At 37.0% G+C, this 15,508-nt stretch overlaps 1 protein-coding gene across 7 annotated transcripts in view; it reads right to left on the reverse strand.

The window, feature by feature from the left end:
* Nucleotides 1-15,508, reverse strand: part of LOC134800529 (dystonin) — a 288,922-nt gene that overhangs the window by 183,228 nt on the left and 90,186 nt on the right. For all 7 annotated transcript variants that reach the window (XM_063773000.1, XM_063773005.1, XM_063772999.1 and 4 more), the window contains one exon: nt 9,618-9,679. In XM_063773000.1, coding sequence (XP_063629070.1) covers nt 9,618-9,679 — 62 coding nt within the window. The remainder of the gene's footprint in view (nt 1-9,617; nt 9,680-15,508) is intronic.

The raw sequence follows: 15,508 nt of genomic DNA on the forward strand, positions 1-15,508 counted from the left end.
TGTATTCGATGTAATCCTCAAATACGTATTAAATGAAAAACACGATATTAAAAATGAGTACTTAAATATTTAAAGATAGAAATATTACAAAAAAATTAAGTTCAACTCCAATTAGTTAGTTTAAAGAAAATCTGTCTCAAGGCTTTGCCAAGTTGAATTTTATAAGGAAGACAACCCCAGCTAGATCGATTTTTTGTTTGTCAAAGTTCTAAAACTCGATATTTTTAATCCCATTTTTTTCCGAGTCCGAAAATAATAATAAGCCAACGCTTAACGCACAGTGCTTAGGGCTCAGGTTTCCTAGCTAGCCTTACGGTAAACACGATACATCACCCCTTCGGTATTTAGGACACGGTAGCATGGATCCAAATGCATATTCTTGAACCTTTGCATATGCATTCGCTCCATCTTTGTTGGGCATTCCGAGGGTGATGTCAGACAACCCTTTAGGTTTGGTTCATTATGCATCGTCGGCGAATTCGAAAGATTTACAACAATCTTAAAGTTATTTTTAGCACTAACGATGCTTCGACCTTCGACCTTGAGCCGGTTTGGGCGCAAAAAATGATCAAACACAGTAGTAAAAAATTCGTACGAGAAAGGAACGTATTTAAGTTAAGTTGCTCTAGCAAAATTTACTTCTGAATTACTTACATTAATGTATTTTGACTTAAATAAGGTAACAAATAACTTACTCACAAGATTATAACGCATTGTTAAACACGTTAAAAATTTGCTCGATCAACAAACCAACTATATACCTTCTCTCCGTAGGCGTCACAAACCCGGTTTCACCGAAATCGAAAAAACCGGCAAAACGGGGTTTACAGCCAATTGCAAAAACCGGGTTTTCACTTTGACAAAACCGGCTTTTTCGAGTTTTTTGATTTTACAGTTTTATATAAGTTAATTATTTTTAAAAGCGAATAATAAAAAAACAATACATTATACGCACTAATTGTATAAATAAACAGCTTTTTAGTCTCCAACGTTATTAAACTGCGCAAATGGATATAAATTCCATTTGCGCAGTTTTGCAGATAGGCTGCTTAGGTGCACCTTGAAGTTGAGGCTTCAATCCAGGATGCTTCGAAGATATTTAGGAAGGAAGTTGTGTCGGAGAAGATTGCCCCTGAATTTTACTCTCAGCTCCTTGTTGGCCAGTTTGTTACACAGGTGAAAGCAGGACACCTCGGTCTTGGAAGTACTGGGGCACAAACGCTACCGAGAGAAATAATCATCTAATAGATCCAGGTCCTTCTCCAGGGTATTTTGTCCCATTTCCAAGCTGTCTTCTTGTGTCACATAAAAGGGTCAGGTCATCAGCATAAGCAAACTTCCGCGAGGTGGTGTTAGGCAGGATACAACTCAACCACCGCTATTTTCAGACCTATGACAACTAATACTAGGCGATAAGGCGATATTGAGAGTGTCGAAAATCCGCTAGCATGTACCGCTCGGGGGCCACTGAGGTACCATCTATTGCTTTCGTTGTGAAGACTAGATCCGGGTTATGGTCACTTCTCCATCGAGCTGATTTGAACGTTCCTTTGCCTTTGTTAGAAATGGCTAAAACAGTGTTGTTCATATCTGCCCAGAATTCCTATATCCCCAGCTAGTATGTGTTGTGTATATGTTGTGGAAGAATTAATATTAAAGCATTGATCCTAAAAATACTTGCTTATTTTACAAATTATACGTAAAATCGAAATCACCGAAAAAACCGGAAACCTGGTTTTGCTGTTTCACAAGAACCGAATAACCGGTTTTCTAAAATACTCACGGTTTTGTGACCCCTACTTCTCGGAACGCGCTTCTATAAATTCTGAATCATGATGCTCATGTTATGGGATTATTGCCATTATGATGTTATACCTAGTCGTATTGATTCTTCGTCGTTTTCGTATTGCTCTACTAGCAGGCTAGCGAAATCAATGTTTGTTATTGAGAATAACTTTTAAATTTTATACTTTTCTTTGTATGTTTTTTTCATTCATCAACTTTCTAAGCTATATAATAGTTCCTAGCAACATGTAAGGCGTAGACTTGCAAAAGTAGCACTCAGCGTAAATAATGCTTCGGTTTGTGATGATTAATTGATTTCTGGGAAATGTGTTTAAGGAGCGAATCTCACATTTCGTAAACAATGGAGAAAGTAAATAAACGTTCTCGGTTGCAATATTCATCCGTATACAAAAGGTAAATAAATATCCTTTGGATTTAAACGATGGAAGATTGCAGTGATTTCTTTTATTCTGAATATAAATGTATTTGGATTACTTTTTCGAACGAGCGAGCGAAGCGAAGCGAAGTTCTTACATTCGACTTGGATCACGGGGCTGGCTAGCGGCACGTCCCGGCATTTCGATGTTTTTAAGCTGAACTGTCAGAAGATAGTTTGATACTTAAGAACTTAAGTAAATTTGTTCTAATTTAAATGAAATTGGGTAAACGTGTAGTTGAGGGCATTATATTTTAGCCATTAAATTATGAGCAGGCTCGATTAAGGGATTATTGAGGTAGAAGAGCTTAGAAGGCCAAAAAGCTGTTTGTGAGGGGCCTAGCTATTCTGGTCATCATATTTACAAAAAACATGGTCGAATTTAGTATCAAATGAAAGTGCTCGGTTTGCACTTTTATAATATCGTTTTTAAATTTACCTTTTTGAAATAATTAGCAAGAAAAAAATAAAATAATATAAACATAATATAGGTATTTGACATTTGACAGGAATTATTTCGGCTTAGCACAGATACAGTTTATTTTAATCTCTATGATTTCTATGATTTCTATGATGACTTAAATCTAGGGGAGGGACAGTCGTATATAAAGCACTTTATTCGAAAAAATAGCGACATCTATATTACTTAACGCTAAACTTTTTTTTCAATATGGCTTCACTTTATTTCGTCAGTACGTCTTAAAAGTCTTGTATCTAAGGCATGGATAAAACAAAAAAAACATCTGTTAGAACAGATTATTTATGGCCATCGTTGCCATGGAGGCGATTGTCACAAAAAAACAACTTTGTCAAATAAAACTCAAAATATTATAGCACCCCATTTATTGTCTGTACTACGACATAATTCAGATAAATAAAAATACTTTCAGTTTTACAATGTTAAAAGAAACAAAGTTTTCATACGGCATCATAGTTGCTGAGAACTTTATTACCAAAAAATTAGAAAGATTATGGCGGGTAGATTCACAACCTGCTGCGTGTAATTGTGTTTCGTGGTCAATTGTGTATTCCAGCCGTGTATGATAGGTATTTTATTTACATCAACAGTCAATTTAAAAGTATCTAATCTGTTTTCGTGTATTAATAATTATCCTGAAGCCTTTCTTCAAAGTTTTTTACGTTCGCAACATACTTAGACGCTATTTATGCCTCTCCCCCCCTGATATTGACGTTGATATTTCTGGTTAATAATTACAGATGGCACTTCAAAAAGGATGCAAAAAAGTTCCACGAGAGGGCTCTCTTTGTCCTATATATTATACATACTACTCTTTGCTTAAATCTATCAGTCAAGGGCTCCACAGACCTTGCAATAAATCCAGGCGATTTTTGATCCATTGCCGCCTTATTGCCGCCTATAGTGCGACATGAAATAGTAGAAATTGAATAAAATGGAACTCAAAAATGTCCATACTAAATTGTTGCCATGTGTAAGCATTTTACGTCAATAATGTGACAGTTACGTAGAAAGTGGTGCTCTCATTTATTTTCTACTATTTTATGTCGCACTATACGATACCTAAGTAGGTGCAACAAAGTCAATCGCTCTATAATAATTTTTGGTTAACTGCGAGTTCTCAGTTCGGGGCGAACTACTAGTATATTTTAATATTTCCTTGAAAGCATATAAGATGCCTGAAGACACTGCATAAACAACTTGCACATTCTCTTCGAGATGTCAATGTTCATCATAGCATCAATCAGATTTTATTCTTATTAAACGGCGCACTACCTGGTATTATCGTATAGAAGCGGCTTTGCCTGTACCCCAAGGGATCAATCAACGCAGAGACTGATGTGCATAGATTAATTGGTATGGTAACCTTAAAGGTAAAACTAAAACGAGTCAGCTAAAATTAAACCTTATTCGTATGGTAATATAATATCAGCAAGAGTTTGACATGGGAAAGCTTTACTCGCTAATCATACGTGTGCTTAAATACAATATTTCTCAGAACAGTCAGAACTTATAACAACATCTTCATCGACATTTAGTTCACCTACAGGGTGTCATTTTGACGTGGGTGTCTTAGCTGTGTGGGTGGCAGTTCGGGATTGACCACTCCGCATAAGGTTTAGTCGTAAATCTGACTTCAACCTACAGCCTTGCGTCATCGGTCATTGTTGATGACGACGGAGTATTCTGGAGAGTGGGCTGGTTGGGAAATAATTCCGTCATTCTGTTGGCTTCATACCACAATGATGACTGGAAACCAACCGTAAGGGTTGGATGATAGAACGTTAACGTTAAGACGTTAGGGACTCCCGTGGCAGGGTGGTCCGTCATTCGGTTGCAGACGCTTCAACCAACAGTAAAGTTAAAAATCAATGTTCTTTATTCTTCAATTGAGGCATTTACACATCCTCTGGAGCTCGATCGCCAAAATTAGGGAGATGTAGGTACAGAAATATCAATTCCAAAGAAGGATTAAGGACCCAGTGATTTTTCATCCATCCCAAATTGGGAACTGAATAACCCAGCTATTTACTTTTCACGCCACTGTTCGGAAATGTGGCAATAGATGGTCTAAAACCAAGCTGGAAAGTAGGCAATAGCTGTAGCACCTGAACCACCACTACTACAATGTTTCATTGTTATCATCATCTGTCATTGGTGACGTTCGCTACAGCAATGAGTATCATCACAGACAAGACATCCTCCAGACTGAGCATAGTAGCTCTACCCCTTCTGCCACAAATACGGTAGTTTTACTCCATTTTCGAGTCGAAAGTGTCTTTGTGTGACGTCCGTGTCTTTGAACGGACCAATCACGGCACGGGACCTCGCTCACCTCGTCCCCCACGCCCCCGTATTTTTGACAGCATCGGTTTCATGAAATAATTGGTCTAAACTCCGTCTAGAGGATTCCTAGTCTATGAGTATCATTTAAAACATAAAAATCAATAAAAGGTCTTTTTTGGCGCAACTTTTTCCGTTTAGGTTATTTATAGGACCAGTTTCTTGTTAAAAAAAAAGAAATGTCAAAACCATTCAGTTTATTTTTTTTTACAATTATCCATTCAGTTCACGTTCACGCTTAAGGCGTTTTTTACTTTTGTAGCTATTTGTGTTTTTTTTTAGCAAAAACGCTTCTAAGTTTAGAGTCGGTTTGAAGCAAATAACAGAAAAACGTCTCTTAAAAGTGATAAAAAAAGTAAAAAAGGCGGGATCTGAAAATACTTGCTGAAATGGATAGTGTAAATTGTGTTTAACTAAAAAATACAAGAAACAAGTATCTACGCTCGCTATAAAAATGAATTCTTCTAGTGAAGAAAATGATATTCTTACGCTGACCCTACCGAAATTCAAGAGACAGAACAGGCAGTGGCTAGTAATTTGCTACCAGGGAAATCGCGGGCTAGTACTTATAGTTATGCAAATGTTTTCTTATTTCCTCGCAGTAGTCGTGAAAAGCACTATGTAATGCCTCGGCCGGAAATGCTAAAGATGGACTCGTATTATTTGAGGGCCTCCACTAACGTGTCGGCCCTCAAACGCACTCGTCCATCTTTTAGCGGTTTTCCGTCCTCTCCTACAATGTACTATTGCTAGTGTTGTATTTCTGGTGAATAGCTCCTAGCGTAAATGTCGTTACATTAAAAGTTTTTCTCGGAATATATCGAAGCAAATTCCTTATCTTGAGCTAAACGAATTAAGTCACCCACCGTTAGGTAATAAAGTTGGAATGTGCTTGGATACTTAAAACCAAACCAGGGATAAAGCTCATATTTTAGAATCCATAAAATGAAGCTAATCTTATTAATTTCCTGTACTGTAAGGAAATATTATTCGTGTCGTAAGATTTGTGCTAAAATGTTCATAAGTTTTCATTTGCCCTTGTATACCAATCAAAGAATAAATTATGGAAATGGAATAGGTAAGTTTACAGTTACAGTTTCCAAATGTTCTACTATTACTAACGCAATTAGAGATTGTTTTTTACAGAGATATTCTTGGTGGCAAATATTGTAACATACGCAGACATGAATACTTTTGTCTGTACGGTACCAATGCGACTGTCTTGAGGCAGGCCAAAGGCCATTAGAAAAGATAGGGAGTGTGCTACGTGGTGCTATCAATACATATTATAAAACAAAGTCCCTTGCCGGGTCTGTCTGTATGTATGTTCGCAATAAACACGAAAACTACTGAACGGATTTTGAATAGAGTGATTCTTGAGGAAGGTTTAGGTGTATAGTTTGTTAAGGTTTTGTGTAAATTGGTTGAACTACCCGTGCGAAGCCGGGGCGGGTCGCTAGTTGTACCTATTTTGAAAGCGCCCTTAAGATTACTTCACCTGTGAGTCAGCAGCGGGTCAATCGGATAACGACAACATCCAGCGCGCCCGCGGCATGCGTCACTACATCCTTTGTTATCGCTATTGCTTAAACCAGCAGTCGACCCACTCTACTATGTCAATATTGAACTACGGATTATTAATATTTTATACAGTGATTGCTAAACGGTAATTTATGTTCTAAACACGATACGCACATGAGCAAGCAGCGACACAATCTTACACCACTTTTGGAGGAAAGGTAATGTCTGCTTCGGATCTGCAACACATGCCGCTTGAGTGCAAGCAGGATTGATTTACGGATGCGCATAAGTTACGTTGAATCAGTTGTATCAAAACGTACATAATTGAAATTCCTTAAAATTTTCTTGAATGAAAATTTATAGTTTTTGGGATGGCAGCTGCAGGCGCATTCATCTTTTGTGAATGGTGCATTGCAATCACTCTTAGTATTTGGGACCGAAAATCATGAGTTTTTAGTCATAAGATCCGCTGCTTAAACGGTGTGAAAAGGAGTGGCGGTAATAAGTTAAGGAACAAAGCAAGTAATCATGTATTTACTAATCAGCATTCATTCTTATGGGCAAAAAATAAGAACAACTGAACTTGTTAGGAAGATTTGCTAAGCCACGGGTATCTAACCGGAACTAATTTACTAGACGGAACGGAGCTAACCCGAGAAAGAATGGCAATTTTCTAATATGTGTGTAGATTAGGTTAGGTATGAAGTTAATTTAGTTTATTTCTATCATCGAAACGATACCCGGATATACTTACTCCCAATAAGAATAAGCGAATTCATTCAGCAGTTCAAGCCAGGTCATTAGCTCTAAATTACATATGGTAACCGCCAAAGTAATTTCATGTGCGGACTCGCACAAGATTGTAATCATAATATCAATCAACAAAGAACAACGAGCCAAAAGTATTGGTGACTCAGACAGACAGACGGACGTTGTGTGAAAGTGCAAAGACGTCCGATAAGCATTAGTATGTACTGTTTGCTGTAACGAGTCGTTGTGAGTATTTACTTCAATGGGGCAGTCTTTGGTGGAGTTTGATGTTCTTTCACAGGAAGCCTTAAAAGTTTCAACGCGTCTTTGTTTCTTTCGTGAGGTAGGTATATAATAAAACGACGATAAAGATTGTACATACATAACTTAAGTAGCTATGTATGTCTAGTTTGCAGCCTTTAGTCAATATTTCATATCTGAATATGATTAGTTTTTCAAGATTCAACGAAAGCATAAGTAAACATTTAAAGACTAAGTACTTAATATTTTTGCCAGCACTCGGTGCTAGATTTCTAATGCCCATTAAACTCTACTTTATATTCTACGGCCATCATATTATCGAAAATTTGACACATTGACCATAAACCGTACTACTTGTGAATACTTAGTAGCATTACCAGGTACCTACCTAAAGTTTTGTCGAGTTGATATTTTCCTGTAACTCGTTAGGCATATTTGTAACTTCAAAATGAACGTGCAAGGAAAAATACCAAAAAGGAATTCCTGAGCGATTACTGTTACCAAAGCAATGAAGAACAAACGAATAAACAAATTAATCTGCAATGCAATGACCCCTTAGAGGAGTATTTGCTTAGTCTGCCTTTGTTTGAGGTAGGTATGTTTGATCTCAAGCTACAAGCCGCGGCTGCGTATTCGTATTTCGGGGAAGTAATTTTCGAGTAGTTTCAAGCTATTTGTTATACAGTTAATGGAACATTGTATGTGCCATTAAGTCACAATTTCCGTCATAACATTATAAATATTGCCTAAGAAGGCGGTTTTTTTGCGTCTTCTGTTATTTTAGGGCTCTCAATACAATAAGGAAATAGACTTATTAATAATCAAAACAATCAAAATGTCATTCGAGAAGATGAAATGAAATAATCAACGAATATGTTAAATGAAGAATTTACAAAACAAATTAAGACGAAAGGCAGTGGCCTGAATCGTATATGCAGGTTTATTTACTCTGACTGTACTTGGTCCTTTGATCCTTGTTATTGGAAGACTGCCTGCAAATTGAACACAAAGGGATGTCACGACTGGTTGCAAAGCGGTTAGTCATCACTTAGATTGATTAAGCGTATGTTCTCATACTTAAAGAGAAAGGTTAGGTCATCAAGACGTGTGTAGTCATGATCTATCAGTAAAGCCAGGTTTCGTGCTTACTGTTGAAATATACTAGGTACATGTACATAATGCTAAAAGCGTTGAAGAAACAACCAAGCTGTTAGCTACAAACTGAACAAAGCCTCTATTATCAATTTATCAAGATATTTTTTCGCACTTTGGCCACTCCGATATACCTGAATGGCGACTGTTCTTAAGAAACAACTGCGCAAGTACTCACCCAACCGTCTTAGATAAGTTAGGGTTAGTTAGTTATAGTTCCTGTTGCAAAAGGTAAGATGATGTCAATAACAACAATATTAAAACTAGTTTAATGGAATTTATTATTTAAGTCAAGGTCTATTTTACCATAGTTTTCCTTATATTTGCATTTATGTAATGATACATTACTATTCCGCGCTGACTCCCCAGCGTCACGATTCTACGTCAATCGTCATCTGACATGTCATGACACCGGTGTCAATTTGTAATACACGACTTGTTTAATAAGTAGTCGTATTGAAGTGTAACGTTTAAGGCTACCTCATTGCTTTATTTGTTGGACTATTAGTTTTCAATAACCTTAAAATTTAGTTGACGTACAAATGATTTATTGGAATTTACAACTAGCTAAAGACGAAGCTTACTTTATTAGAGTAAAAAATTAACAAAAATTCAATGCGACTTGAATACCTATAATTAAAAACATCATGAAATCCCCAGATGATCTAACCAATGAAACTGTCGATTCATACAATTGACCACCACGATGACGGTGACACACGTGTGTATGTTCACATTGTTGACAGATCGGGTCATTGTCATTATTCTATTCAACACTGAGTATGATATCAACTTGAGACAGATTTTCCTTAGCCATGATAAGACATTTTAAAACTTTCGAAAAGAACACATAATATTAAGAAACTAATAAAATGAAAGTAGTATGTTTACCTTTTTAAGGTGTTTGTTGACCCATTTTGTGAACGTCTTCTTCTGTATGGCATCTCGCTCGTCTGGAAAGAAAAAAAAAAAAGATAAATACAGATATAGATGCTTAGTATTTAGACTGCCGATGGTATTAACATTGATCGCGCCCTAAGGTGTTTTTGGCCCCCCTTTCGTCGAACCGAAATTACGACCGGCGAAATTTCCAATGAAAATTTTCGCTTTGTCTCAAAAGTGCGCCCTAACAATAATAAAAACCCTTTTCAAAAAAAGGATGTACAATATAATCAACATATGTTATTAACATAAATATTTTATCTTGGTAACATAGAACTTACTTACGTAAGTTAAATATTAACGCACTCCGGTCTTAATGATAGTCTACCTTAAAATTTTGATAAAAAAATTTGGGCAATAGTCGTATCAAATAGTCCAAAGATACCATACACATAAGCACGACAAAATCAATAAGCCCACCTAAGCCAGAGTTTAGGCGTTATCCAATAACAGCAGGTGAACGAACGGATCGACGGCTAGGCTAAACATAGGCACAGCTATTTCAGGGAACCGCGTATTTCTAGATCGGAAGTAGGAACTGTTTGCCAAACATTCGCTATGAGAATTTGCAATAACGCATTAGGGCTGGATGTTTTGTAATACTTCCTTGAACGTAAATTAGGTATGACCATGGTGCTTATTGAAAAAAAAAAGCATTTCTCTCATTTCCTCAACTCGACATCAATAGAGTCCATCTAAGCTACGGTAACTATAGCTCTACACCGACTTTAATTTACTATGATTTGTGGGGACTTCATTATAAACGTCATAATTTTCATATAAGTAATTTCGGCTTTGAACTTGGTTCGAATCTATCTCCTTATCTGTTTAAGCCCTTATTGGCTGAGCATTCACCAAACTGAATTATTATAGTCATCTAGTGTTATTACGTCTATGATTACTATGCCAAGAATGCAGGGCTATTCGTCCTATCTCATGGTGCACTAACCGTTTCAGACACGTCTTAATCAACATCAAGTAAGCCGTGGTACTAATTAAAATATCTCACACCACGAGCTAGATGACCAAGTAAGGTGTGGCCAACGCTGCCAGATCTTCCCACGTAATGGCCTATACAGATCACAATCTCGAATTGATGGTTCCAACTAGACTGGTTAGGGCAAGAATTCCGTATTACTTAGTTGTGATGCATTTTACTGTTTATGCAGATCTGTTGTGAAGTGTTAGCTTAGGTATCATTTGTTTATTGATTTATATGTGCTGCAGGTAGCGCAAATACTCGGCTTGCTAAGTGAGTCCTACTGTTGTAACAAAATAAAAGAGACTCGGGACACCATAAGATTTATTGTATGGTATATTCATTTGAGCGTCAAGTATGCATAATTGACTTTATTTTGACGTCAAAATATCTCCACCTACATATACAGATATGTATGTGTAGTACACGAAAGTCTGACACACTTACGTTCCCAGTTAGGTACCAATATAAGCACTTAAGCATATCAGCAAGTTGATTACCATTCGCAGATGTTCGCTTCTCGTGTTACGTATGGAGTGGAGTGCAATCTCTAGACATGTAAGAATATAGACAGATCCTTGTATGAGTCGAACGAAGTTCATATTGATTAGGCATTGCCAATATTAGCTAACTAGGTAATATTGTACAAACGAGATAACGTGGATATATATCGAGCAGCGATGTTACATTTAACAAATTGTTGGTGTAGAAGGTGCAATTTAGAGGAAATCGCAGTCATTCATTAGCAATCATCTCGAGAAATGCCGACACGACGGAAATTATAAGCTACTCGGCGGAAACATATGCTGCGTACCTACACTTGCGTGCAGCATACTTCACAGACGGCAAGGAACAAACTTAAAACTTCATTTAAGTACAGAAAAAAAGATGTTGGCGCCAACAGTGGTGTTACTTAATAGGTTCTTATACAGGACCGAGCGACCGGTGAAATTGTCCCTGTGATGTTTACAAAATCATTTTACCATGTTTTATCCTGGTAAGGATAACCTTCCAGCACTTAAGAAACTTTCTGCTTCAACCGATTCTAATAGGCTTTAATGTTTTGTGTATCTTCCTTTCATTTATAATATAGCACTGAAATTGTATCGCGGCAACCTCTGACGATAATTCTCAAAGTCGTTTGAATAAAGTTACTTGACCTAACCTTAAACAAATTAGGACAACCTTCACCGCAAACTTCTTAACAATTGAAGCGATGTGCGCTGAAATGCATTCTTAACGAGCGGCTGTTGTTATCACTGCAATTGAGCATTGTGAGTGCACTGCACTTGTTAACTACTGCAAGTCTTGTTCTGAGAAGGTAACATCTGACATGAAATTCTTATTCAGTTACAGTCATTTGTCTTGTTGTTTTGGTAGCGCCCAGCGTCAGCTCTCGAATGGCATACTCGTAGTGCTTAAACCACAGACGATCAAACTTATTGTGTTTATCACTAACTTTAGTTTGATTGTACTTACAAAAGACTTAGGCTCACTTGCACCATTCCACTAACCTGGGGTTAACCGGTTAGACCTGGAGTTACCATGATTACCAGTACAATTTGTCACTGGGTTAACAGTTTGACCGCTTAGCCCCGGGTTATTGAGATGGTGCAAGTGGGCCTTATAGTTATGAGTAGGACAGTGTGTAATATGGTGGTAGTGGTACATAATTTTTGCGTTATTCCTTCGCATAGTTGCTAAATGTAAGTTTGGATCCATATCTTATACCTGATGCATCAAAAAAGTGTCCGATCGGCTATTATTACAAATGAAATGTTTTTGCAAAAGGTGTCTATCTCGACTAAAACATCAATCATTAGTGGGGCCAACTGCTGCTATATATTCCTAAACTCCCTTAACCGGTTGCTCAAGCTCATCTTGTTACCGATTAACGTTATTATACCTAAACCTGGCATGTCAATGGAAATGTACGGGTACCGACTAGGACTTCCGAGCTGACTAACATCTGCAGCTCTTCATACTACTTAATTAAAATTGCAGACTGACCTACTCATATCAAGTGTAATGGCGAGTCAAGATGGAATCATCAGTTAGCGGACCCGATGCCGTGATTGACAACTCAATTACACATGTGATGTTGAATCATTAAGATTGACGGGATGCGAAATTATTTCAAGTGTTTGCGGGAGTTGATTTGTCACCGTTTGATTTTGGAGATGTTATCTGACACAAACTGTACAGTCAGCAGCAGAAGTTACTAAGCGCGCGAGGTGTTCAAAATTCTCTTAACAATGAAGTCGCGTCAAGATTATTTTGAACACCTCGCCCGCTTAGCAACTTCTGCTGCTGAATGTACAATCTAATTGGAGCTAACTTTGGTCAGTGGTTGATAAATAAATGCATCAGGAAGTTAGGTACAAAATGACTATTCCGGCTCTGTTTTCTTTAAATTAAAAACTTCACTGCATGCATCTCAGCCATTAGATATTAGCAGTCATACAGCAACAGTCGCCTAGCAGACGGGTTTTATTGACTAGCAAACTAAAAAGCTAGCATAAACACTTCGATTGATATAACGGAAGAATTCCCGCGCGTGCACTTAATCAGACCTTCTTATTTATTCTGATTATTATCCATAATGACCTGAACCTTAGATCAAAGAGTTAAGAACGTTAATTCAACAGCATCGGCGGTTTATAAAGCTACCTGTGATGATCGATCAATTATCATTGCAACCTCATTATAACATAGCACACTTACTCTAATCGATTGACTTTCTTCTTAATGATTTGTCGGATAGTTATAATGATTGTTAGAACAACTTATGTCTACCAACTCAAATGTACAACTATAATTTATGTGGCTTTAAAAACGAGGGCTTTTATTATCGAAGTGTACCTATGTATCATACAATTCTTCGAAATCTGAAAAAAGTGAAAAGCGTGGTACAGGAAACAATTGAAAAGTTACTAAATCTTATTGGAATCTGATTCGCTGATAAGAACGAAGCTTGAATCAAAACTGTGTGACTGTGTTAACATAGTTAGAGTCCCACTGCTACTTTTGACGTATCGCTAAAGGACAGATGAAGGCCGCTGAAAAACATGATAATTTCTGTGATATGATATAACAACGATAACGTGGACAATGCTATAATTCGACAAACGAAAAGGCAGAAGGTATAACGGTGTCAAATGGTCGCGTGGTTTGGTTACGTTTGCATTCTTATTTAATTCCGTGATAAAAGTGTTACAAAACTGGTTAGCAAATTGAATTATAAGGCTGATTATTTTTGAGGTGGTATTGGAGCTAATTTAACAAGAATTTGGAATAAGGTCGATCAGCAACATTGACATTTTCGCGAAGTTACTTGTTGACCGAAATTATCCAATTGTAATTATTCAGAAAGGTTTTCCTCTTTCCTCGGTACTATTTAACTGCTATCAGTCCTCAGGTGCTGTACACATGTAGTAAGTGTAGTAGGTAACTAAACTAGTGGCTCTGTGAGCTGTAGACCTCGCGAGCAGAGCTTGAAATAACATGGTGCTAAGAGCTTTAAATACACCGTGTTTTTTTTGATTTGCGTTAATTTCAAGGGTGCATTCCTGAGCTTAAATCAAGTAACTTTCTCAAAGACACCGATGTTCTAATTAAGTCCATTTCGGAGATAATCCATAATTTATTTTTTTACTATAAGGCCTCTACAAGCGTGTACACTTGCCTTAGGGCCGGCTTACATATTGATTAGTGTTTAGAATGAGTTCATACATTTGCTACTAAACTTAAGTACAATCTCGGTCGATTGATGTACGAAATGACATTGATATGTCACAGATTTCAATTGTTTGGTTGAGTTAAATGTAATGCCCGTGTTACAACAACGCTATATGCTACATTTAATTACTTTTTAAACAAAAAAAAAACAAAAAAGAAAACAAAAAAAAAATTTTTTTTTGAAAATTAACTATGCCATTTAGTTCTTATAAACGTACTTAACTATACCCCGAAGTTAACGGAATTCAATAAAAACACGGTGTATAGTAAATTAAAGAAAAACAATACGAAATTTATGTGTAAAAAAATACAAAAAGTTATAATATCCCAGCATACAATTACTGGGGATCGAACCCAGACCCTCTGTGCAAACAGAAAAAGCGAACGTTTACAAACTGAGCCAAATAGTTCTTAGATGGGTTGACGAAATTTAGCTACTCCTTCTCAAATTAAAATTAGTTAAAATTAAATATCTAAATACCGCCTAAACCAGCGATAATTTTTTTCTGCATTTTTTGCTATTAACTCTGTAAACATGTTTCAAAAAGAAAAAAGTCTTATGATATCGATACGACTATTTGTTTAGGCGCCAGGTATCACGACTCCGCCATTTTTAAAAATTTCCAAAAACCGGATTGACAAAAAAATTTTATTTAGTCATAAAATTCGGTCACAAAATTTCACGAGAATCGGTTAAGAATTGCGACCTGTAGAGGAGAACATCCGGACATACGAAAGCAAAATGCCCGAGTCAAAACGTAGACCTTCGCTTCGCTTCGGTCAATAATTGACACAAGGCTTCGTTTCATCACGAGTTCGTGATTTAACTACAACTTATAAAATCAAACTTCCCCCACGACCAGTGGCTAGGAGTCCATATGATAAATTAGTTCCTAGATTAGTTTCGACTATTCCACGACTGTGCTTTGATTTCCCAAGTGCACTCTACACTTGATAAGATGCTCATCTGACGAGCACAGGCGCACTCAGTTAGCGACTGTTCGCTAATTTGCTGCATTGGCTTTAGCAAGTGATGCAACTAGGATTTACGATTATTATGCCCGTATGCGTGCTGTTGTAATATACTAACTTATTGAATATATAGTTCACAAGTCGTAGTCGA

This window comes from Cydia splendana, chromosome 20 (assembly GCF_910591565.1).
Source record: "Cydia splendana chromosome 20, ilCydSple1.2, whole genome shotgun sequence".
Classification (NCBI taxonomy): domain Eukaryota; kingdom Metazoa; phylum Arthropoda; class Insecta; order Lepidoptera; family Tortricidae; genus Cydia; species Cydia splendana.